The sequence below is a fragment of the Littorina saxatilis genome, linkage group LG10 (genome assembly GCF_037325665.1).
Source record: "Littorina saxatilis isolate snail1 linkage group LG10, US_GU_Lsax_2.0, whole genome shotgun sequence".
Taxonomy (NCBI): Eukaryota; Metazoa; Mollusca; class Gastropoda; order Littorinimorpha; family Littorinidae; genus Littorina; species Littorina saxatilis.
This window is the reverse complement of record NC_090254.1, coordinates 31,522,959-31,546,941: the sequence shown is the minus strand read 5'-3', so window position 1 is coordinate 31,546,941 and position 23,983 is coordinate 31,522,959. Positions and strand designations below refer to the sequence as shown.

At 44.5% G+C, this 23,983-nt stretch overlaps 1 protein-coding gene across 1 annotated transcript in view; it reads left to right on the top strand.

The window, feature by feature from the left end:
• LOC138978594 (uncharacterized) overlaps positions 1–23,983 on the top strand; it is a 54,737-nt gene that overhangs the window by 10,028 nt on the left and 20,726 nt on the right. The window contains exons 2-6 of the mRNA XM_070351353.1: positions 9,666–9,795; positions 10,998–11,119; positions 11,628–11,786; positions 12,717–12,816; positions 22,289–23,566. Of these exons, the coding sequence (XP_070207454.1) occupies positions 9,714–9,795; positions 10,998–11,119; positions 11,628–11,786; positions 12,717–12,816; positions 22,289–23,566 (1,741 nt within the window). The 5' untranslated portion in view covers positions 9,666–9,713. The remainder of the gene's footprint in view (positions 1–9,665; positions 9,796–10,997; positions 11,120–11,627; positions 11,787–12,716; positions 12,817–22,288; positions 23,567–23,983) is intronic.

The window sequence follows — 23,983 nt, the reverse complement described above, 5'->3', positions numbered from 1 at the left end:
AGCCAACGGTCACATGCGTAATTAACAACCGCAAATTATATCTTTTGTTCAAAATAAGGGTGTCTAACAAGTCAGTTTCAACTTGTTAGATTCACAGGCTTTACATTTGGCTTATTATGGCAAAGACAATGGTCAATATATTTTCTTTAGAGAATGCAGTCGGTTTGTGTAACAAGGGTTCCACTGTTCCAAAAGCCGGCTAGACTGACCTACTCGTCTTGAAAACGGTACCGACCTTGATACCTTGGGAACTGTAAAACCAAGACACAGAGCTATAGTGGCGCCAATGTCTTGGGTAAAACATTCAAACATGCATGTGCGAGTTTCCACTCAGGTTCTGCACCAAGGGAGAGGGTATTTCTACTCTCCAGTCTACAACACGAAGTCAGGTTGACCGGTTGCGTTAGTGCATGGCACTGCATAACTTTCACCATGTGCTCAGTTGTATTGCACAAGTGTACAAATGCGCGCGCGCATGCGACGGCGTGTGCGTGTGTGTGTATGTGTGTAATCTGCATTCAGAGGATTTATTGCTAGTGTGAATAAATTATTGCAACTAATAATGCTTCCAAATAACCGTCAGAAAAAAAGGTGAATACCACACACACACACACACACACACACACATATAACGGGACTTTACAGAGTTCACAAGAAAGACACACACACCAAGGCGAGGTATGCAGTCTGCTGTTGGCTTGTTTAATCAAGCGGAATGCCTTGGCCACTGCATCCACCAGACTAGGTAACTTGAGACCTGTCGGTCACTGAAAATACCCATGGGTATTCTGGCCTGTTGGACCTCGGCCTTTAAAGGCAGAGTAAGCCTCCCGTAAACCATCACAGATACGGTCAGGCTTTTACACACAGTACAAACACCCTTTCACAGTTTAAACACTCACCAATTGAGAACATCCTAGGTGCCCTCCGTAAAGAGCGAACAATTTTCAAAGAATTTATTTTTGCGTGGTTTATCTTACCCCTGAGCCATCGTGAACCCGTGTGATCCAGTTTTCCCTTTTCACAATGCAGTCGTCATAGTTAGTCATTTGAATGCGACTCGACGTGAGCTTATCTACAATAGCTCGTTTTTTTATGCACGAAACAACGGCTGTGGTTAACAAGAACTCTAGCGATGGCTTGTGACTGTTGAGAGGAACGGCGATTTGCACTGATAAACCGGCCGTCGTCTGCTACGACCCTTGCGTGACCCTGCTTCCGGGCTTTTCTTTTTTTAAACTTTCACAACTTCGAATTGTTCTGATCTTGTCTTGATGAAAAACGAATTCTTTTATGATTAAAGAATGTTTGTGTAACAAGCTGTCAATTTATTATTTAGATTTTAAAAGTTAGGTCTAGCGCAAAAACGAGGCGCCGTTGTTGTTAACGGAACAAGTCTACGAAAATAAATTCTTGGAAAATGTCTCACGCTCGACAGAAAGCAGCCAGGATGTTCCCGTTCGGTGAGCGTTCAAATGGAAGTATGCTTGTACTGTATTTAGACGCTCGGGGAGCTCTGTGATGGTTTACGGGAGGCTTACTGTGCCTTTAAGCATGAAAAGTATGCATTAAAAGAAAAAAATGGTGTGGTTTTGCTGCTCTCCGTCTTTATCTCTTATGTCGCTGAATCGTTGACTTATTGGTAAAGATTATACAGGTTTTTCATGTTGCAATATTAACAATAGAAGCCGTTTCACGCTGTGCTCTGTAAGTGACAAGGTCACTGCATTAGGTGTCTTCGTTGTGTGTTGATTTAGCCCGAGATAATAAGACACGTGGTGTTCTGTATATCGGTACTTTTGGAACTCTTGTACAAAACATTTGAATTAACACTGCTCAACCTTCAGTTTGCATGAAAGAGTGTTGTCAATTAATCGGTGCATGCCCCAGCACTGAAACAGCTTTTCAGACTTTCCTTGAACTGCAAATTAATGACCCTTTGATTCATAGAAAATAAACAAACATTTTTAGTCTGAACTTTAAATGAATTAAGGCAGAGTGTACCTTCGCTGAATGTCACAAACATTGACTTCCTTATAATTTTATATGGCTTTGATGGTCAACCTATGTATGTGTTTTCTTACTAGCTTCAGTGAAGTAAGCGTTACGGTTATTTTATTGATTTACCGTATTTGCTTTTGACGACTGAGAAATTAGCTAGACAGAAAGGGAAGCGCTACCTACAAGTAGGGCCTGCCTACCCATCATATAAAGCGTGTTGGTTAGATGTGTTAGTCTCAAATCGTGCGCGTCTGTACACAAAACTGTCCAATATAGCATTATTAAATATATACCACGTTGACCTCGTTTTCAAGCAGCGTGCAAGGTGAATAAAATGAGTTTACAGCGTGTGACTGGCCCGGCAGGACGGTTGAGTGATTATCCACCGAGTGGCTAGCAAACCGTACAGGGCCCCGATCCACAAAATCCCTTGTCGATTTCTAGCCGTGTCCATTTGACCGCAAGACGGTACGAGTTTGCACGTGGCAGTTGGGGAAAGATTGTAACATTCACAAACTGGCTGTGTCCATCGATGAGAAGGAACGATAATTGAAGCATACATGCTCGTTTCTTTATTTGACCACTTTGCAGGGTTATGATGTAGCTTCCTCGTATTATTATGTACTCAGAATTGCTCACGGATATATACCACTGAGGCAGGGACTATAATAGTTAAGACGGCTCTGATAGATTACTATACGTTGCTTGTTGATTGACCACTGCCCAGTAATATACCACTTTGTGTTTGACGTAAGTGAATGTATTTGAGGACACGTCGCATATCCTTGAAACTAAATTGTGATATATTCTCAGGCAATTTTTTATGCCACTATTATGTTTCGCGTCTATAACATCGATGTTTCGTCACTTAGAAGTAACTGGTTTCAGCTTCAAATTTGGATGTTATTATTCAGACTTTCGCTTCAGTGGTAGCTAGCAAGTTTCATCATTCTGCTGAATGTCTACTTTGCGGGCATGCAATATAGACCCAGTGACCATCTTGTGCGATACTGAACCAGTAAGTGTCACATGAATATCAGTATCATGCCACAAATCGTGTTAATGTTGATGCACTTGTAAGCTGTTCTGGCGCAAAGTGTTTGGAGAGTTTGCACGTTTAACCTTTCAGTTTTATCTGTAGAAAAGGAATGGGTGGTGACCCACTTTTCTATGATTTTTTTCTGTACGTTTGATTCTTACATTCATGTTTTGGAAACTTCCAGAACGTCGTGTGTAAAAAAAGCATTTATCCTACATACGTGAGAGAGACACCCGTGAGATAATAATCGTTCAAATCACACGTGTGTATATCGATTCATGTAAATGAGGTCATGTCAAACAAGTCTGGCAGGGACTTATTTTTCCACTGCTTATGATGCCAAAGTCACCGAGACAAACGTCATTATAGAAACACAAATTGCGCTCGCTAATTACCCTCGATGAATCTTTAGAACTAACACGTCACGCCACACTTTCAGAGTGACGTTTCTTTGCTTTGACGTAATAGATTGCACGAGGCTTTAGAAGAGATCGAGGTTCCAAAACAAGCATCTTCAATTTAGCTGCCTCGAATGCAGAACATTTTCAGTAAAATACACGTAAGTACAGTATCTATATATATATATATACTAGAATGAATACCCGCTTCGCCGGGTAGCCGGCTTCGCCGGGAAGAAGTACTTAGAGCCGTACGCCGGCTTCGCCGGGTCCGAACAATGGACCCGCCAAGCTTAGGTCCCTCCCAGATTCGTGGAATGGGAACAGCACGAAAATGATTCAGTGGACATAATGCCATTCCTGACCATATCGAGTCCCATCCTTGTCGACGAATGTAGCCGTGTTAATCACCTTTGGAGGCGAACTCCACTCAAACAGGATTGAGCAATTTATAGCTTATCTGTAAGCCCTTTTGAACTTTTATGGCTTTTCAAAGGAAGGCCAGTACATACAAATACACAAAAGCCGCCAGACCACATCACAAACAGAACTGAACAATCCCCAGGTGTTGCTCACATGCATAGACACACACACACACACACACACACACACACACACACAAACACAGAGAAGCCGTATCTATAGAGAGATAGATGACAGTGTATTTTTCGCGTGGCTATAAATTGATTCGACCTTTGCACTTTTACAGTGAGGATAATTTACGGGTCCAATTTACGTTCTGGACACTGCGGTGACCTTCTAAAAATAGTAACAGAACGCCGGGAATATCCGAAGACGCCCCACTCATACGAAGGAAGGGAGGTAAACGCTGAAAACCTGGAGAAGATGAGAAGATAAGGAAGAGTTACTTATAATGGTGAAATGAACACAAAAACCAAAATCGGTTCAGCGCTGCGCGCTGAGAGCACGTGTTGAAATATCTCATCGATGATATTGTGTCCGGGGTGTAGCTGAATACGGTGTCCAAATTTGAAAAAGATCCACCGAGAACTTTGGCTTTGGTGTGTCGGTATGGGGGCCCGGGTAGCTGAGGTGGAACCAAAATAGCTGAGGTGGAACCAAAATCGGTTCAGCGCTGCGCGCTGAGAGCACGTGTTGAAATATCGACCAGGTTGTGTCCTGTCCCGGGTCTACCTGAATATGCCCACCAAATTTGAAGCAGATCCATCGAGAACTTTGGCCGTGCATCGCGAACTCACACACAGACACACACACAGACAGACACAAGTCGTATATATATATAGATATACGACTAGTGTCTGTCTGTCTGTCTGTTCGCGATGCACGGCCAAAGTTCTCGGTGGATCTTTTTCAAATTTGGACACCGTATTCAGCTACACCCCGGACACAACCTCATCGATGAGATATTTCAACACGTGCTCTCAGCGCGCAGCGCTGTGCGCGCTGAACCGATTTTTTGTTTGTTTGTTGTCGGGATCCACTACCAGTAACTCTTCCTTATCTTCTCCAGTGTTTTCAGCCGCGATTATCTCCCTTCCTCCGTGTGGCGTCAATCCATATTCCCGTTACTACGTTACTATTTTTAGAAGGTCACTGCACGTTACTATTTTTAGAAGGTCTCCAGTGTTTTGCGCGTTTATCTCTTTTCCTTCGTGCGCCGGCGAAGCCGGCGTACACCCGGCAAAGCCGGGTCCCAGGCGAAGCCTGGTATTCGGCTCTACTTCTTCCCGGCGAAGCCGGTACCCGGCGAAGCGGGTAATCATCTAGTGTAGGATAAACAGAATACTACATGGCTTGCTGTGTCGTACAAGATTTACACTCGTTGCTTTTTCAAATAGTGAACAGCTCGCTTTCGCTCGCAGTTCAATATTTAAAAAACCAACTCGTGTAAATCTGGTACGACACAGCAAGCCATGTAGTATTCTCTATGTTCAGCTTATGATCCCGTAAAGTGCGTCAGCGCAGGTCACAAAGAAAAGGCTATTTCTTTTGGTGACAATGTGGGTGTTAGATACGTGCCACGTGCAGAATACAAATACTACTGTAAAACATGGAAAATGAAAATGCAGAAATAGAGGCTGACTATTACGAAAAGGCTCTCTCAGTATGGAGCCCTTGCTGAAAGCAGAATGGCGATATTTGTTTTGCATACCTTAGGTCGGGCAGGAAGGACTGGTGGTGGGTTGAGGAAACGGGGACAATGGTCCACACACACACTCACACACACTCTGGATGGGGTGGGCAAGGGCCCGAGATAACAAGTGAAAAAAGAAATTGCACTTTTGCCTGAGACTGAAATTCGCCATTTTCGATCAGTGGAGTAGTGATAGTGTAAATGGCGGTAGTGGCCGTGGTAGTTTGTTTATTCTGCTCTGTTTATTTCAGAAAATGTATATATGTAAACCGTGTTGGCCATATTCATTCCGGACTGACTCGCATTTTGAGTATCATTCCAGTGCACGTGCACTACAGCTTTGTGAGTTTTCAAAGACGCCAGGTAAACATATCAGCAAACGGTTCGCTGGGTGACCTTTGTCCTGTGTCCGTGGTTTGCATGGTTAGGTCGTGATTTTGAGTACTTGACAAGATTTCTTTTGCCTCTGCGGGTGCCCTCCCCACCCCTCCCGCACCACCACCTAGAATTACTCGCTGATACAGGTCTTGTGTGACATCAATTATTCAATCAACGAGAGATGCAAAATCCAGTCGGTAAAGTAATCGTTTCCAGTGATTGCAATATTATATAATTAACAGTTTTGGGTGAAGATTTGTTTTTCTGTCCGTCTGTCTCAGTGTCAGTGTGTATCTCTTGGTGAAATTTGTTGCGGACGAGGACTGCTCAGTCTGTAGTATATATTGGCCTGGCCATGATGTTTATGTTTATTTGTTGTGCCCTAACGGTAACCTTTCTTTTTCTTCCTTGAAGGGGATTAAACAGTGTCTTCTGTTACTCTACCTTTTAACATTCTTGTTTGTATATGTTCAGTGTTTGTTGATGTCTCGGCTTAGACAGGCGTTGAAACTTATAAAATTGGAAATTCGCGGTCACATGGCCCATGAACACGGCTGTGATTGGTACATGGTGAGAAACGACATTACATTTTTTGTCATTCTGCGTGCTAAGGTACATTAAATGGTCTAGTGCATGTTTCTGTACGTGTTGTACACAGATTTGTTTTTGACTTTGAGTGTTCACCACAGTGTAGAAGCCACGCTGTCTTCCGGGTTTGGTTTGTTTTTTATCGGGAAGGACTTCACTGGGCGTGCTTGAGTATTATTAACCCTCGTGGAAGACGGTTAGCCTATGTTTATTAATTGTTTGAACTTTTGATTTGTGTCGACACTGGAAAAGCACTGTCATACTGCCAAGCAAACATGAGTTGGATTTGACAAATTGAATAGTAATACTACAGGGACAGAAGTTAGTATTACAGACAGATAGGAGCCGACGGAGTCAGACTTCTGTGTGGTTGAAACATATTAGGGCCTACTGGGATCAGAGCAAAAAGGTGGACACAAAGTATTTGCCTGTGACGGTCGCATATTGATTGCAATCGGGATTTGGGCAGTAAAGAGTTTTACACAAAACCGGTTGTTGTAGTTTCGTCTTCTTCTTCTTCTTTTTCTTCTTCTTCTTCTTTTTTCTTTTTTCTTCTTCTTCTTCTTGTTAGGCAGTCACCTTCTGCGTCACGAAGGTTATGATGCACTTTGGGGGGTGGGGTGGGGCTGTGATCTGCGTAAACAAGGTTGTGGGAGGTTCAAGTTAAAAGAAGCAAGCGAAGTGGGTAAGAGCTCTTAATCTCTTTGAAGGGAGCGACCCTCGTCTCGAAGGAGTCCAGGGTGGTTACAGAGGAAACCTCAGCAGGTCACTTTTTCGTGCGACCAGTGCCCTGGCCGGAGACATTGCTACTTCCACTAAATTCTGATGCAGTATGGGATAACCTGCTAGATCAGACCCAGAAACTGTGACTGACGTATGTCTCTTTGTCTGTCTGCATCTCCCACGCAAGCCACTGAGTCAGCCAGTCAGGTCTATGCATGGATATTTCTCTTCTCCTCCCATTTCATCATTAGCCCTATTCTGTATTGTGGTTTGTAGTTGTACAGATCAACAGACACACACGCATAGCTAGACACAGACGTCGACGTAAAGTAATGTTTACGCACTCGCATCCACACTGACAGTCTCTCTGTCTCTCTGTCTCTGTCTCTCTGTCTCTGTCTCTGTCTCTCTCTGTCTCACACACACATACACACACACAAACTCACACACACACACACACACACACACACACACCCATACACACACACACACACACACACACACACACTTTTTTTATTTCCCTCATTCTCTTATCCACAGGACTTTGCATTGCATAGGAAGGTAATCACAAGTGAAACTCCTTTTCGTTCTTTGTGTCACATTTATTATAAAATGGACATGGTTGTGCTTTATGTTTTTTAGAGCAATGAAAACATTTGTTGTCATGACTAGACATATAGTTGTCACTGAATTTTCGCACCTCACTTTCCATGATGCATGACACAGACATTAAATTTAGGGTTGCAATATTTAGTGTTAATTGAGATACTTGCATGCATGTGTTATGGACACAACCCTCGTCTTCTTCTTTTCTTATTTTTGGTGCTTTTTACATTTAGCCAAGTTTTGACTGAATGTTTTAACATAGGGGGGGAATCGAGACAAGGGTCGTGGTGTCTGTCTGTCTGTCTGTCTGTGTGTATGTGTGTGTGTGTGTGTGTGTGTGTGTGTGTGTGTGAGAGTGTGTGTGTGTGTGGGACTGGGTGGCCGAGTGGTAACGCACTTGCGCTCGGAAGCGAGAGGTTGCGAGTTCGACCCTGGGTCAGGGCGTTAGCAATTTTCTCCCCCCTTTCCGAACCTAGGTGGTGGGTTCAAGTGCTAGTCTTTCGGATGAGACGAAAAACCGAGGTGCCTTCGTGTACACTACATTGGGGTGTGCACGTTAAAGATCCCACGATTGACAAAAGGGTCTTTCCTGGCAAAATTGTATAGGTATAGATAAAAATGTCCACCAAAATACCCGTGTGACTTGGAATAATAGGCCGTGAAAAGTAGGATATACGCCGAAATGGCTGCGATCTGCTGGCCGATGTGAATGCGTGATGTATTGTGTAAAAAAAAAATCCATCTCACACGGCATAAATAAATTCCTGTGCCTTGAATATGTGCGCGATATAAATTGCATAAAATAAAAATAAAAAAATAAAAAAATAACAAATGAATCCCTGCGCTTAGAACTGTACCCACGGAATACGCGCGATATAAGCCTCATATTGATTGATTGATTGATTGTGTGTGTGTAGAGTGATTCAGAGTAAACTACTGGACCGATCTTTATGACATTTTTCATGAGAGTTCCTGGGTATGAGATCCCCAGATGTTTTTTTCATTTTTTTGGATAAGAGTGACTTTAATGACGTCATATCCGGCATTTTGTAAAAGTTGAGGCGGCACTGTCACACCCTCATTTTTCAATAAAATTGATTGAAATTTTGGCCAAGCAATTTTCAACGAAGGCCGGACTTTGGTATTGCATTTCAGCTTGGAGGCTTAAAACTTAATTAATGATTTTGGTCATTAAAAATCTGAAAATTGTAATTAAAATTTTTTTTTTTATATAACGATCAATTATATTGATTACGGCGAAAAAATTCGTTGACTTTGATGGCGGAAAACCATGAAAATGGCCATTCTGTTCACTGAAGTCGGCGTGTAAACCATTTAGACGACCTCCGGAGCACGTCTAAATTTAGTCGCCAGTTTCGGTGGTACAAGCGTGTAGTCGCCACCCGTGCATACTGTGTATCTCGCGGTTGGCGGCACTCGCTGTTTGCACGCCGCCTAAACGTTTAGATGTCACTCATGCATAACTCCCCAGGTTGTGTCCGGGGTGTAGCTGAATATGGCCACCAAATTTGAAAGAGATCCATCGAGAACTTTGGCCGTGCATCGCGGACACACACACACACACACACACACACACACACACACACACACACACACACACACACACACACACACACACACACACACACACACACACACACACACACACACACACACACACACACACACACGCACACACACATGCACACACACACGTCGTATATATATATAGATTATTGTAATACTATCCAAGTTGCCATACCACCTGCTAGAAGGAAGTGATCAAAGAATGTAGCTGTATGTCTGCTTTGTCCAGGATGACTGTTTGACGGAGGTGAGAGGGACATCTTGATAGCTGGTCAAGATGGCAGCGGAGGTGCCCTCGTTCATGATCCCCCCACCATGCATGGAACTCAAGGAGTCCCTTGTGGCAAACAATGCTCAGGGTACGTACACTGATAGAAATGGGTTACATGTAAACCAATGTACGTCGTTAATATGCAGCCGATAGTGCTTTTTATCCTGTAGCATAAGCAATGTTGTTCCCAGGCTTCTGTCTTCGGTCATTTATGCATATTATTTTGATCTTATGCATTATCCTGACCCCAGGCCAGTCAAAGTCCAATAGCTTTGACATGTGGGATGTCTTTTGACAATAAGGTTTTTTGCGGCCAAGATATTTTGACCGATGTGTGTTCTGAATCCAGCTCCAACTCACTGTTTGTCTGCATGGGCGGATCTGGGGGGGGGGGGGGGTTACACGGGTTACGTAACCCCCCCCACCCCCCCACCCCCCCAAAAAAGAGGTAATTTATTGGCTCAGGATGCACCAGATAGCTCTATTTTGCTTCTTTGGATAAAAAAGTTTCCGGGGGGGCATGCCCCCGGACCCCCCTAGCGTCAACTTGTATCTTCGCAGTCATTTTGTAACCCCCCCCTCCAAAGTGAATTGATCCGCCCTTGGTCTTTGTGGGAACAACACTGTATAAGAGACTGATAGTTAAACAGGCATGATTAGAGGTACTAAACCTGTACTGTAGAACACTTCTAAGAGAAAAACTGAAAACCTGTAAAGTTAAACTGTGCTTGGTAGTTCATGTAATTGGTAGTGATATTCAAAGCAGCATGTACTGTTCTGTTCTTTACGGGGATCGTTTTCGTTGTTTTCATGTGTGTGTGTGTGTGTGCGTGTGCGTGCGTGTGTCTGCATGCTTGCTTCTATCGCTTGGAAGCTGTTTGACGTTGACTGTGAAGAAAAGCCAGCGGCAGTATCTTCATATAGATACAGGGTTTAACCTGGGAGAAAAAGGCAATGGGACATTTGTCCCCCTCACCCAAATTCCGATGGGACATAGTCTAAGGCAAGAAGCACCAAAGAGGCCTGTTCACGTTTTGACTGAAGATGCAAAATGGTTCAATATGGTGCCATCTGAGAATTAGCCGCTATATCGTGTTATGTGTGTGTGTGTGATCCAATGTAAAGTGTACATTTGGTGGCGCAGTGGTATGTAATCTCAATGCGCCCTTTGACGCACTGAAGGGAATTGTGAAGGGACATTTTTAGATTTAATGCGCCAATGGCGCAGGGCGCACTAGTAAGTGAAACCCTGATATATATGCATATTTATTTGCTTTTTTCTGTTTTCAGGTATATTTTGTAAAGAACCCATCAGCAGCGACACAAAGTTTGGACCTTTTGTGGGAGAAATAATTCCTGGTGATGATGTAGAGAAGAAACGAGATGTGATCGACTTCAGATATGCCTGGCATGTAAGCAAGGGTGCTTGGTTGTCTGTGCTGATTTGCTTGTGTGACTGTCTGTGTGTCTGTCCGTCTATCCGTGCGTCCATCTGTCTCTTCGTCTGTATTGAAAATGTCCATGTTGATTTTTTGATCTTGTATGTTTTTGTGTTCATTTCTGGATTTTTACTGATCCTGATATGATACAGAGCCAAGTACCTGAGCTATTGCTGTTTTAGTAGATACAGATCTAAATTGTAACTTGCATAAGAAAGAAATGTGTCTGCCTCAGGTTCCCCACAGTCAATGCTTATGTCACATTGATCTGACAATCAGAAATGGCATTTGAAATTAATATTGACCAAATGATGCCTGGAATGAATTAGAAATTGAATGCATTTGTGAGAGTGAAACTGTGAGAAATTTGACACACACACACACACACACACACACACACACACCTATCTCTTGTCTCTCGGTTCTCCCTTCCCTCTAAATGATTTCATCCATTAACAAATGAGATGTATTTGTTGCACAGGTTATGAACGAGGACACGGGCAAAGTCCAGCATGTAATCAACGCCACGGTGGCAGAGAAAGGCAACTGGATGCGCTATGTCAACTGTGCACGTTTCTATGAAGAACAGAATATTGTGTCTGTTCAGGAGGGCTCCCAAATCTTCTACAAAGCACTCAAGGTGTGTGATAATTGCATGCACAGAATAATTTGACCAAAAAATGGTGTTTCCTTGCAGCTTCAATTATTCTCAAGGAGTTCTGGAATCTCTTGCAAGACCAACATATTGTTGTACGTAGTAGGACAGGTGGTAAATGTAGGCGAGAGATACTCAAATAGAGGGTTGAAGGAGTAGACATGAACACAGCAGCCCTACATGTGTTTTGCCATTTGTATTTAGTACTGGATTTGTGTCACATCAATCACTGATACAGAAGACTTGCCAAACACAGCAGCAGTATGTAAATGTTGATCCCTAGATCAAATGCAATTGTACATGTGTTCGCATCCAAATGTACCTTCTTCTTCTTCTTCTTTTTCTTCTTCTTCTTCTTCTTCTTCTTCAGTGTATGTTGCCTGAAACTCCCCCATATCCATATTTTACACATGTACTTTTACATGCGACATTTAAGGCAGCCGTACCCCCCGCGGGTTAGGGGGAAGAATTTACCCGATGCTCCCCAGCATGTCGTAAGAGGCGACTAACGGATTCTGTTTCTCCTTTTACCCTTGTTAAGTGTTTCTTGTATAGAATATAGTCAATGTTTGTAAAGATTTTAGTCAAGCAGTATGTAAGAAATGTTAAGTCCTTTGTACTGGAAACTTGCATTCTCCCAGTAAGGTAATATATTGTAGTACGTTGCAAGCCCCTGGAGCAATTTTTTGATTAGTGCTTTTGTGAACAAGAAACAATTAACAAGTGGCTCTATCCCATCTCCCCCCCTTTCCCCGTCGCGATATAACCTTCGTGGTTGAAAACGACGTTAAACACCAAATAAAATAAAGTAAAGGCAGCCGTGCTCCATTTTCAGGGATAGTCTTACTTTATTCTTTACAAGAAGACAGGTGGATGTTTCACCAATAAAGTTATTAACGAATCTGTGTTTTGCAGGACATTATACCCGGAGATGAGCTTTTGACATGGTACGACCCCATGGACAAGAAGAAACCTCGTAAACGCAAACGTCAAACATCATCCATGCCATATACTGGTCAGTTTCTCTTTCTGTCTAAGTTATTTTTGTGTCTTTGTATTTTTTGTGTTTTTAGTTTGCGGCATAATTGTGTGTGAATAAAGAAGAGCAGGTATTGCGTGTGTGCTGTATTACTGACCTTGCTGCAAAGAAGACCTTCACAGGAACATTTCGAGAGAATGGTCATACTTTACAGTCTTTTATCTTCTGGGAACAAGGGAAATAACTTTTTTTTCCAAGATTTTTAGCCGTGTGAAGTTAACAGTTTAGGGCATAGAAATCATATCCTTACCACTCATTTATTTGGGCTAAATGAAAATAAATCAATGAACATGCATGTGCTAACACAGTTTAAAGTTTAATGCTGTAAGTACAGTTAAATTACATATTCTTACTCCGAATCACATAAAGCATTGACGCAGTCTGGGATGCTAAGGTCTGAAAAGGCTACCCGTCTTAAACAATTTTAAAGGGAAGCAACCCCACCACAAAAAGTGTAAATGGAGCCATGGTAATGACTACAGACCCGGGGAGTTACCTCCCCTTGGTGTGTACTACGTCACTACCGCTCCTCAACACGTGGTCAAGATCATACGACTTTTTCAGCTCTGAGGAGAAGGTTGTTGATTTTTACATTTAGTCAAGTTTTGACTAAATGTTTTAACATAGAGGGGGAATCGAGACGAGGGTCGTGGTGTATGTGTGTGTGTCTGTGCGTGTGTGTGTGTAGAGCGATTCAGAGTAAACTACTGGACCGATCTTTATGAAATTTTACATGAGAGTTCCTGGGTATGATATCCCCAGACATTTTTTTCATTTTTCCGATAAATGTCTTTGATGACGTCATATCCGGCTTTTTGTAAAAGTTGAGGCGGCACTGTCACACCTTCATTTTTCAATCAAATTGTTTGAAATTTTGGCCAAGCAATCTTCGACGAAGGCCGGATTTCGGTATTGCATTTCAGCATGGAGGCTTAAAAATTAATTAATGACTTTGGTCATTAAAAATCTGAAAATTGTAATTAAAATTATTTTTTTGTAAAACGATCCAAAATTACTTGTATTTTATTCTTCATCATGTTCTGATTCCAAAAACATATACATATGTTATATTCGGATTAAAAACAAGCTCTGAAAATTAAAAATATAAAAATTATGATTAAAATTAAATTTCCGAAATCGATTTAAAAACAATTTCATCTTATTCCTTGTCCGTTCCTGATTCCAAAAACATATAGATATGATATGTTTGGATTAAAAACACGTTCAGAAGGTTAAAAAGAATAGAGATATATAGAAAAGCGTGCTATCCTCCTCAGCGCAACCGCTACCGCACTTTTCTGGATTGTTAATTTCACTGCCTTTGCCATGAGCGGTGGACAGATGATGCTACGAGTGTACGGAAAAAATGCAATGCGTTCAGTTTCATTCTGTGAGTTTGACTGAGCTTGACTAAATGTTGTATTTTCGCCTTACGCGACTACTTGTTTGGCTCTCTCGTGGCTGTGCTGTTTGGTGTTTGTTTGACACCCACCGGCCACTTACCCGTCTTACTTGCCTTCTGCTTCGTTAGTTGGTGAGCTCTTTCCTTTTTGGTCATTATTTTGACAGGAATGTTGTTGTAGTTGTTGACTTTTCGTCCGTTTTTGGACTTGTAAAATTTTCAGTAACTATTGTTTGGCCTCCTTTTTTGTTGGTCAGTATGGCCCGGCTGACAGCGATAAAATGTGGCAAGGCCTATGTAATGTTGAGGTAAACATAATATTACCTTCTTACTTGCCTTCTGCTTTGTTAGTTGGTATTTAGCTCTTTCCTTTTTGGTCATTAGTTTGACAGGAATTTCTTTGTAGTTGCTGAATTTTCGTCCGTTTTGGACTTTTAAATTTTCAAGTAACTTATCGTTTGGCCGCCATTTTGTTGATCAGCTAGCTGACAGTGATACAACATGGCAAGGCTTATGTCATGGATCTACCAGACCGTTGGTACTTGTTGTTGTTTCGGACTAAGCATGTAATACTGTTATGTCCGTTACTAATTCTGCCCCAAACGAACATGTGGTTGGGGGCAGTTAAGCACGTTCTTGACTTCTTTTTCTTCTTGCTTTCCCTCTTTTAGGCATCGGAGCATGGCGCTCCGGTGTCTTTACTGCTTAGCTCTTTATTTCTAGAGTTCCGCAGCTTGGGAGAGAAGCATATGGTCCTCCACCACAAGTACACGTAGTGGTCTTGGCCGGAGTTGATCGAGGACTGGCCTACGGGCGTTCAGGCTTACGGCCCCAGTCCACTTCTGTTCTGTCTCACCCTTGTCCCGTCGCGGGCATTTGTGTTTCAGAGCAAGGGTGGCAGCTGTTTTCGGCGCTGCGCTTCCGGTTTTACCGGAAGCATAGGTCCTCCATTTCAAGTACACGTTGCGGTCTTGACTGGAGTTGACCGAGGACTGGCCTACGGGCGTTCGGGCTTCCGGCCCCAGTCCACGCAACCTTCGCTTCCGCATTGTGCGGCTTCGTCCGTTGCATTTCCGGCTCTGTCCGGATACACTATTCCTCTTCCTGACGCTTCCTCTCGGATGTCGGTGAGTGAGGAACAGCGGCTGGCCAACGGGCATTTAGGCTTTCAGCCTCGGCCGGGGCAGTCTTCACTCCACCTGTTGGGTGTTGCGGCTACTGCCTATTCAGTTCTGGTGGCTCCGGATGTTTCCTCCGTTCACTCTTACCCTCATACAGTAGGGGATGAGTCAGGACGGTTTCCGGGTGGATGAGTTTCCGGTTTCCGGTCATCCCGTTCATCAGTCTACCACCAGCAACTGTGACTTCGGTTCATGTTTGTAGCTTGACTATTCTGATACTCAGTCTTTAGCCAGCGATCAGACACGTTCTGGATTTCTGTCGAAGCTCTTGGCTGCTCTCGAAGCTGCGACGCAGGTTATTTCCAGATATTTCCCGGAGGGTGCATCGGCTTTGGCGGCTTCCTCTTTGGTTGCTCCGTCGTCGATGTCAGACTTCCGTTCCGCGAAGGAAGGAGGTTTCCTACTTCCGGTTCGAGAGTCACCTTTGGTGGTGTACCACTTTTTGCAGGTTTTGGCTAGACCATCTCCTCCCGGAAGTGGTGCTCGTTCATCACGGTTCAGTTCTGGAACACGCTCAGCCTTGGCTGGCTTCGGCTACACAGGCTTCAACTTTTGTTCCTTCTTGCTTAAGAAGTTCACCTTGCCGAAGCCGGGTTGGAACTTGTTGTCGTTCTTTGATCTTCCGCGTACGCCTTTACTGGGGACGCAGGAACTTCTTCCTCTGCTGGCGAAGCGGTTTAGAGGCACTTGGGTATTGTGTTCCCATACCACACCTTTGTCGCGTCGGAGGAAATTGGACTTCAGCTTTTGGAACTTGCCTCTTTCTCGGAGATGATCATTAGAGCGCTCTCTCACTGAGTCACTGAATCCTTTCACACCTTGTGCGGATCAGGAGGCTGATGACATCTCCACTCTTTTGGTCAGCCCTTGCTAGGGTGAGCGAAGAGCATATGAGGCTGTCCTCCCTTCACTACGCTCATACAGTCATGTGTCGGAGGGACTTGTTTCTCTCGCATTCTCAGTTCACTGAGCAGACTAAGAGAGACACTTGAGCTTTGCCCGGGGTAGAGGGATCTCCTTTTGAACATTGGGGTTTAATACCAGAAGAAAGGAGATCCAGTCGAATAGAGATCAGCAGGTCTCCGACTTCTCTCCACAAGGGTTGAAGCAGAGCTAGCCTCCTCAGGAGAAGCATGCTCAGGCCTCTGGCCAAGCTAAGCCGGCAGCCAATAGGCAGTCTCTGCCTGGTTCTCGAGTTTCGAGAAATAGATCAGTGTCGGGCAGGGAGAGGGGCAGCTCTAGCAGCAAGCCTCTCCCCCCAAGGAAGTGCCCCCGATCTCACCCCCCCCTCCGCCCTCCACTTTGGTGATGGCGGGGGGGTCTCCTCCCTGCACTTTTTCATTGGATGGTTTCTGTACACAGCCAATGGATTGTGGGAGTGGTGAGGTCGGGCGACTTCCATCGATCTAATGAGTACATATTTTCACATTCTTATGCATCAGTCCGATATTTACACAGCGATCTAGGTCCATCAGCTCGAGCACCCGCTGAGGTCTCTTCTGGTCGGATCTAGGGCTGGCCTTTGGGTATACTGGCTTCCGTCCTCAGTCAGCGTAACAGTCGTTTCAGCCACGGGCTGCTGCTTCTGTCGCACTTCCGGTTTAACCGGAGAGGTTGTTTCTCTCACAGACGTTTCATAGGTACGTCAGGGTTTTTGGAACAACGGCTGACCTTAGGGCATCCAGGTTTTTTAGCCTCGGCTGGTGCAACAGCCATTCCACCTGTCGGCGGTGGTGGTTGTTGCTTTCTCTGTTCTTGTGGCTTCGGACTTCGACAATTCTTTATTTATTCTCATCTTATGCAGGAGATGAGATAGGACGATTTCCGTTTGGGTGGGGTTTCTGTCTTCAGGTTACCCCGTTTCTCACTTTTTGCCACAAGCATCTGGACTATGGTCCTTGTTTGTCTTTCGCCGAGTCTGACTCTGTCTTTCTCTAGCGATCAGACGCGTTCTGGTGTTTCGTCCAAACTTAAGGTGCGCTTGAGTTGGCCTCGGAAGTAACATTCAGATTTTCCTGAGGGGGCATTGTCTTTGGCAATGGATGTTTGAGGAGTCATTCTTTGTGGCTTACCACCTCTCTCAGGTTTTGGCTACTCCTCTCCTTCTGGCAGAGGGTTAGCTAATGTTCCGGTTTCTTTGCTGTGGGCTTATAGCCCAGCATCTTATTTGGCAGCCGAAACTTCCGTTTCTTACATTTACCTGCGTACTGTGGGTACTTTGGTACAATGGCTGTCCTACGGCTCTGTGCAATAGTCTCCTGCCTGTCGCGGTGCGACTATGGCATTTTCGGTTCCTATGACTTCGGATTTTGTCTCTTCCTCTCTTCACCCTCATCCTAGCATGAGGTGAGTCAGGACGACTTCCGTTGGGTCGGGTTTCCTTTTACAGTCACCCTTCTACCACAGGCAACTATGACTACGGCGTTGCCCGTTGATCTCCGCGTCTGACTCTCAGTCTTTCAGAGGTAGACAGACGCGTTCTGGTTTTTCGGCCGAACTCAGGAAGGCTCTTGATTTGGCCGCGAAGTTAACTTCCGGTTTTTCCCTGAGAACACTTGTCACGGGAGTCTTATGGCTGGTTGGCTTCACGGTTTTCCATTTATGCTTACCAGTCTTGTTTTCTGTTTTGGGGTTTTTGATTCACATTCAATTACCTACAAGCAGACTGATCTGCGAACACTCTGGCTTTTAGCCATTTTGTTTATGGTCACCAGTCACACCGGACCGGCACGGTTGGCCTTAGTGGTAAGGCGTCCGCCCCGTGATCGGGAGGTCGTGGGTTCGAACCCCGGCCGGGTCATACCTAAGACTTTAAAATTGGCAATCTAGTGGCTGCTCCGCCTGGCGTCTGGCAATATGGGGTTAGTGCTAGGACTGGTTGGTCCGGTGTCAGAATAATGTGACTGGGTGAGACATGAAGCCTGTGCTGCGACTTCTGTCTTGTGTGTGGCGCACGTTATATGTCAAAGCATCACCGCCCTTATATGGCCCTTCGTGGTCGGCTGGGCGTTAAGCAAACAAACAAACAAACCAGTCACACCAGGCTTCGACCACTGTGATTTCCGCACTTCCGGTGGCTTACGCACAATCGTAAGTCGCTGCTTCCTCGTACTACCTCTCTCTCTGCGTTCGCATGGACTGGTAGAGGATAACTGGCGACCGTCTCTTTTTTGAGATTTTCTCATCGAGTTGGACTCTGGTACCTTGTACTCAGGTGTCTCTCTCTCTCTCATTGGTGGAGATCGGTCACTCTTCTCTTGAGCTGACTTCTATCTCACAGGCCTTTCTGGCTTCACTCCATCCCAAGGTTTGCATACTTTGGCATGATTGTCTTACGGTCACCTCAAGGGTTCGTCCTTCTCAGCACTGAGTGGACAACCTTACGCACGGATCGTTCCAGGGCATTGGCATTTCCTTCCAATAGAAAGGGGGGGGGGCAGCTTGTCTTTCCCTCGACTCGGCTCGGGTTTATTAATCCAAGGCTTGGGTCTTTTCCCGGGCCGTTTTACGGTCCAGGAGATTGGAAGAAGTGCTGGGCACAGCTTACTGGCTCTCTGAAGTTGTCTTTCGCAACTTTTGCCTGAGAGACATCGCGGCTGTCAATCAGGACGGTTCTCGGGTCCCTTCCTGCCTTGTTGGCAGCGGGCCAGTTCCTGGCAAGGGTTTTAGAGTGAGTTAGATTTTTCTTTCCCACCGGGCCCTTCCTGACTTGGCAGCGGGCCAGTTTCTGGCAAGGATATTTAGAGTGAGTTAGATTTGTCTTTCCCACCGCCTTGTTGAAGCTACAGTAAAACCTGTCTCTAAAGGACACCCTTGGGGTATGGTAATAGTGTCCCTATTAGACAGGTGTCCTTTCTTCACAGGTGGAGGGGCCGGGGCAATATTTTACAAAGAGCACTGAAAATAGAGAGAGAGAGAGAGAGAGAGAGAGAGAGAGAGGAGAGAGAGAGAGAGAGAGAGAGAGAGAGAGAGAGAGAGAGAGAGAGACAGACAGAGACAGAGAGAGAGAGAGAGAGAATTGAGCTATTGAATACATACAGTAGAACCCCCTGTTTACGACTTTGGAAAAACCTTGAAAATTAGGTCGTAAAAAAAGGGGGGGGGTCTTAAAAGGGGGGTTTGGGTTTTTGGCCCGGGCTGTCATGAATTTGGTTGCCGTGTATCTACTGTCATGTTTACACACAAACACACAGTTGCAGTTTACTGTCATATCAAAACACACACACACACACACACACACACCACACACACACACACACACACACACACACACACACACACACACACATTACAGCAGAACAACTTGAACTCAAATTTCAAAGAATATTTACTCATGGCGCAATACTCGCTCCCCGCTGAGTGAAGCACATTTGACATTGTGGCGCAACCAGTAAAATCCGAATGTCCTAACTCGATAGAAAGCATAACGACTTTTCTCCCGAATCATCTTTTTGCTCATATGAATGATTCGTCGCCTTGCATCGCTAAACTTGACCACGATCGTTGAGGTCTTCGTACAGGCTCCTCTCTTTGCGTACTTTCGCTTCGCTATCCTTCTCACCATCTAGATAACACCGAGTCATTATCCTTGACAACGCACAGGATTATCGTGTTCCGGACTCCCAAGGAAGTCGCCGCGGATTGCCACTTTGCTCGATTAGCGATTACTTTATTAGCTCTCTACTCAAGAGTCGGCGCTTTTCTTTTTCTTTCGCGAATCTTCGTTTGTCAACAAGACAGTCGTCGTGACAAGATAGTGTGCAGAAAAAAACCGGATGTATCAGGATCTCGCGCGCGCGAGATTTCATTTTTGACTCACATGCGAAGCAAAAGTGAGTCTATGTACTCACCCGAGTCGTCCGTCCGTCCGTCCGTCCGGACGTCCATCCGGACGTCCGTCCGGAAAACTTTAACGTTGGATATTTCTTGGACACTATTCAGTCTATCAGTACCAAATTTGGCAAGATGGTGTATGATGACAAGGCCCCAAAAAACATACATAGCATCTTGACCTTGCTTCAAGGTCAAGGTCGCAGGGGCCATAAATGTTGCCTAAAAAACAGCTATTTTTCACATTTTCCCCATTTTCTCTGAAGTTTTTGAGATTGAATACCTCACCTATATATGATATATAGGGCAAAGTAAGCCCCATCTTTTGATACCAGTTTGGTTTACCTTGCTTCAAGGTCAAGGTCACAGGAGCTCTTCAAAGTTGGATTGTATACATATTTTGAAGTGACCTTGACCCTGAACTATGGAAGATAACTGTTTCAAACTTAAAAATTATGTGGGGCACATGTTATGCTTTCATCATGAGACACATTTGGTCACATATGATCAAGGTCAAGGTCACTTTGACCCTTATGAAATGTGACCAAAATAAGGTAGTGAACCACTAAAAGTGACCATATCTCATGGTAGAAAGAGCCAATAAGCACCATTGTACTTCCTATGTCTTGAATTAACAGCTTTGTGTTGCATGACCTTGGATGACCTTGACCTTGGGTCAAGGTCACATGTATTTTGGTAGGAAAAATGTGTAAAGCAGTTCTTAGTGTATGATGTCATTGCTAGGTTTAGTTATTTGACCTTGACCCTGAAGGTCAAGGTCATGTAAAGGTCAAGGTCAAGTATGTGAGTCGTATGGGCTTTGCCCTTCTTGTTATTTCTTCTCGCGATAGTTGGAAGAGCGAGAGCCGCCATGTTGTGTTTTCGTCTGCTCAAAATATGCGCAAAAGTCGTAAATCATCCCAAAAAGCTCGGTCGTAAGTCGCGTTTTGGGTCATTATCCTTGACGATACTCAGGATTTGCGTCTTCCCGACTCCTAAGGAAGTCGCCGCGGATTCTATCGTGCGCGAGATTTAATTTTTTTTTCGTCTCGCGATAGTTAGAGAAGCAAGAGCCGCCATGTATTGTTTTCGTCTTTTCGAAGTTGCGTTTTCATGTACGTAGTGTCCGTTTGTGATAGTGTTTACACTTCCTACGGTCCGAAAAATCGTGTCCGCGTCCGTAAGTGGCAGGTGTCCGTCCGTTAAAGGTTAGTTATTGTTGAAATCGTGTTCGTTCCATGATAAACTGTCCGTATGTAGCAGGTGGCCGTTACAAGGGTCCGCTAGACTCAGGTTTTACTGTATCTGCTTTATGTGATTCGGAGTAAGAATATGTAATTTAATCGAAAATGTTATAAGTAAATTTTCATTTGATTAATATACTTACCCGAATCACATAGGTTATGCCCTCCCACCAACCCCGCTTATGGTTTTTTAGTTTCTTTAAAGCCGTATGATCTTGACCACGTGTTGAGGAGCGGTAGTCTTTCTTTCTTTCTTTCTTCGTTCATGGGCTTAGACTCCCACGTTCACTCATGTTTTTATCACGAGTGGATTTTTCCGTGTATGACCGTTTTTACCCCGCCATTTAGGCAGCATACGCCGATTTCGGGGGAAGGAGCGGTAGTGACGTAGTACACACCAAGGGGAGGTAACTCCCTGGGTCTGTAGTCATTACCATGGCTCCATTTACACTTTTTGTGGTGGGGTTGCTTCCCTTTAAAATTGTTTAAGACGGGTAGCCTTTTCAGACTTTAGCATCCTAGACTGCGTCAATGCTTTATGTGATTCGGGTAAGTATATTAATCAAATGAAAATTTACTTATAAAATTTTCGACTTGTGTTCATCAATACATGTGTATTTGTGCCAGTAGATTGAAGAATACCATCTCTGTGTGTGGCTTAGTAAATACCATATCTGTTTATTTATGCTTCCCTCTGTCTGTCTGTCTGTCTGTTGTCTGTCAGTCTTGTATGCTAGCGCAGACAGAAGTTAGTGACCACTCTGACCTATTACTACTATTGTCTTCGCCAGATATGGTAGCCCAGGCAGCCTTGATCTCTCCAGCGACAGACACCAAAACAGGGGCAACCGGAAAGCGTTTGAGGAAGAAGAAGGTGTCTCAAGACATGCTGTCACTGGACGACGATGATGTCATCTTCGCTTCTTCAGGACTTCACCACAACCGCATTCGCAGCAGCACCGGCAGTGGGCTTCGCAGAAGTTCTTCGGTCCCCGACGGCAAAATGATACCTGGACGAAGGTTGGAACCTGTCCGTACACAGTCTCCTACCACTGTCCTCCCCGTCAACAGATTCTTAACATCTACCTCTCAGCAGACCAACACACTCAACACAAATGAGCTGAAATTCAATGTTCCTTTTGCGCCAAGTTCGATACCAATGAAGCCAGTTTTCAAAGGACGCAAACCTGCGAAATCCATCCATCAGATTATTGATTCCTTGAAGTTCGGAAAGCTGACCCCAGACGGTACGGATGTTAAAGTAAACGGCATTCTCAGTGAGAAGCCTGCAACAGGGCTAGTTGTCCCAACACCTCCAAAATCACAGAGGCGTTCCAGTCTTGTAGGGACTGCAGAATACATAGAGGAACACTTCACGACTAACTATCAGTTTCTATTTGAAGTCACAGCAATGCACAAGACATTGCCTATGGGGGCTCCCAAACGAGTGAAGTATGCGTGTGACATCTGCGAAGGCCAGTACTGCAAACCTGTCAGCTTGAAGCGCCACTATCTCCGGGAACACATCAACCACAAGTACCTCTCTAAGGACGATGTTTTCCTTCTCACTCACAAAGCCCCCGTGTCCTCCGACAGAGTGGAAGCTGACCTTGACCCTGACGCTGATGACATTAACACGTCAGAAAACTCCAACGACGCCAGTGATGCGAAAATCAAGGCAGAAGTTGTTGATATAGGCGTCGGTGTTGACAATCTCAATGACATTCCTGTCAAGAAGGAAACGGATGCAGAGAACCTCACAACAGACACCAGTGCCTTGGTTTCAAAGTCTAAACAGGACAGAATCGCTCAGGAAAAATCTTTGAAGAGTAAGGCTCTGGATGGAAAAAAGACATTTTTCTACGATGGTACGGATGGTGTGGAAGACGCTTTTCGCTGCTACCTATGTGTGCAGCTGTTCCCGTCTGTGGAGAAACTGAAATCCCACGTCGCCCGCGACTCCCATCGCTCAAAGGGAGACAAGCAGTTTGGTTGTGAGCGATGTGGGCAGCGGTTTCGCTTTCATCACAACTACCAGCGTCACATTGAATCGCATGGAACCAAAGCTAGTGAGTACAGCAGGGCAGGGGATTTGGAATGTAAAGAGGTATTGGGATGAGCAAGTCAAATGGAGAGAAAGTAGAATGTTATTTGTTGGGACAGGTGTTTATAGCTACCACACTCCTATCCTGTTTGTGAGGTAATAGTTTTTATGCGACTCAACCAGGTAAACTTACTGGTCAGTATGTGTAAGGTCTGACATTCCATGTAACTTGTATGTTGATCATGAAACAAGAAAGAGAACATATTTCAAGTATACAAAATACCAGGCTTGTTCTTTTTTCCCCGGGATGCATCGTTAAGGGCACTAAATGTATATATATATATATGTTATGCGTGGCAGTTTGTCGCTTTTTTTTCACCACCATTTTAACTGTGTGTCTGTGTTATGTTTACCTTTTTTTTGTAACTGAGAGGCAGATTAA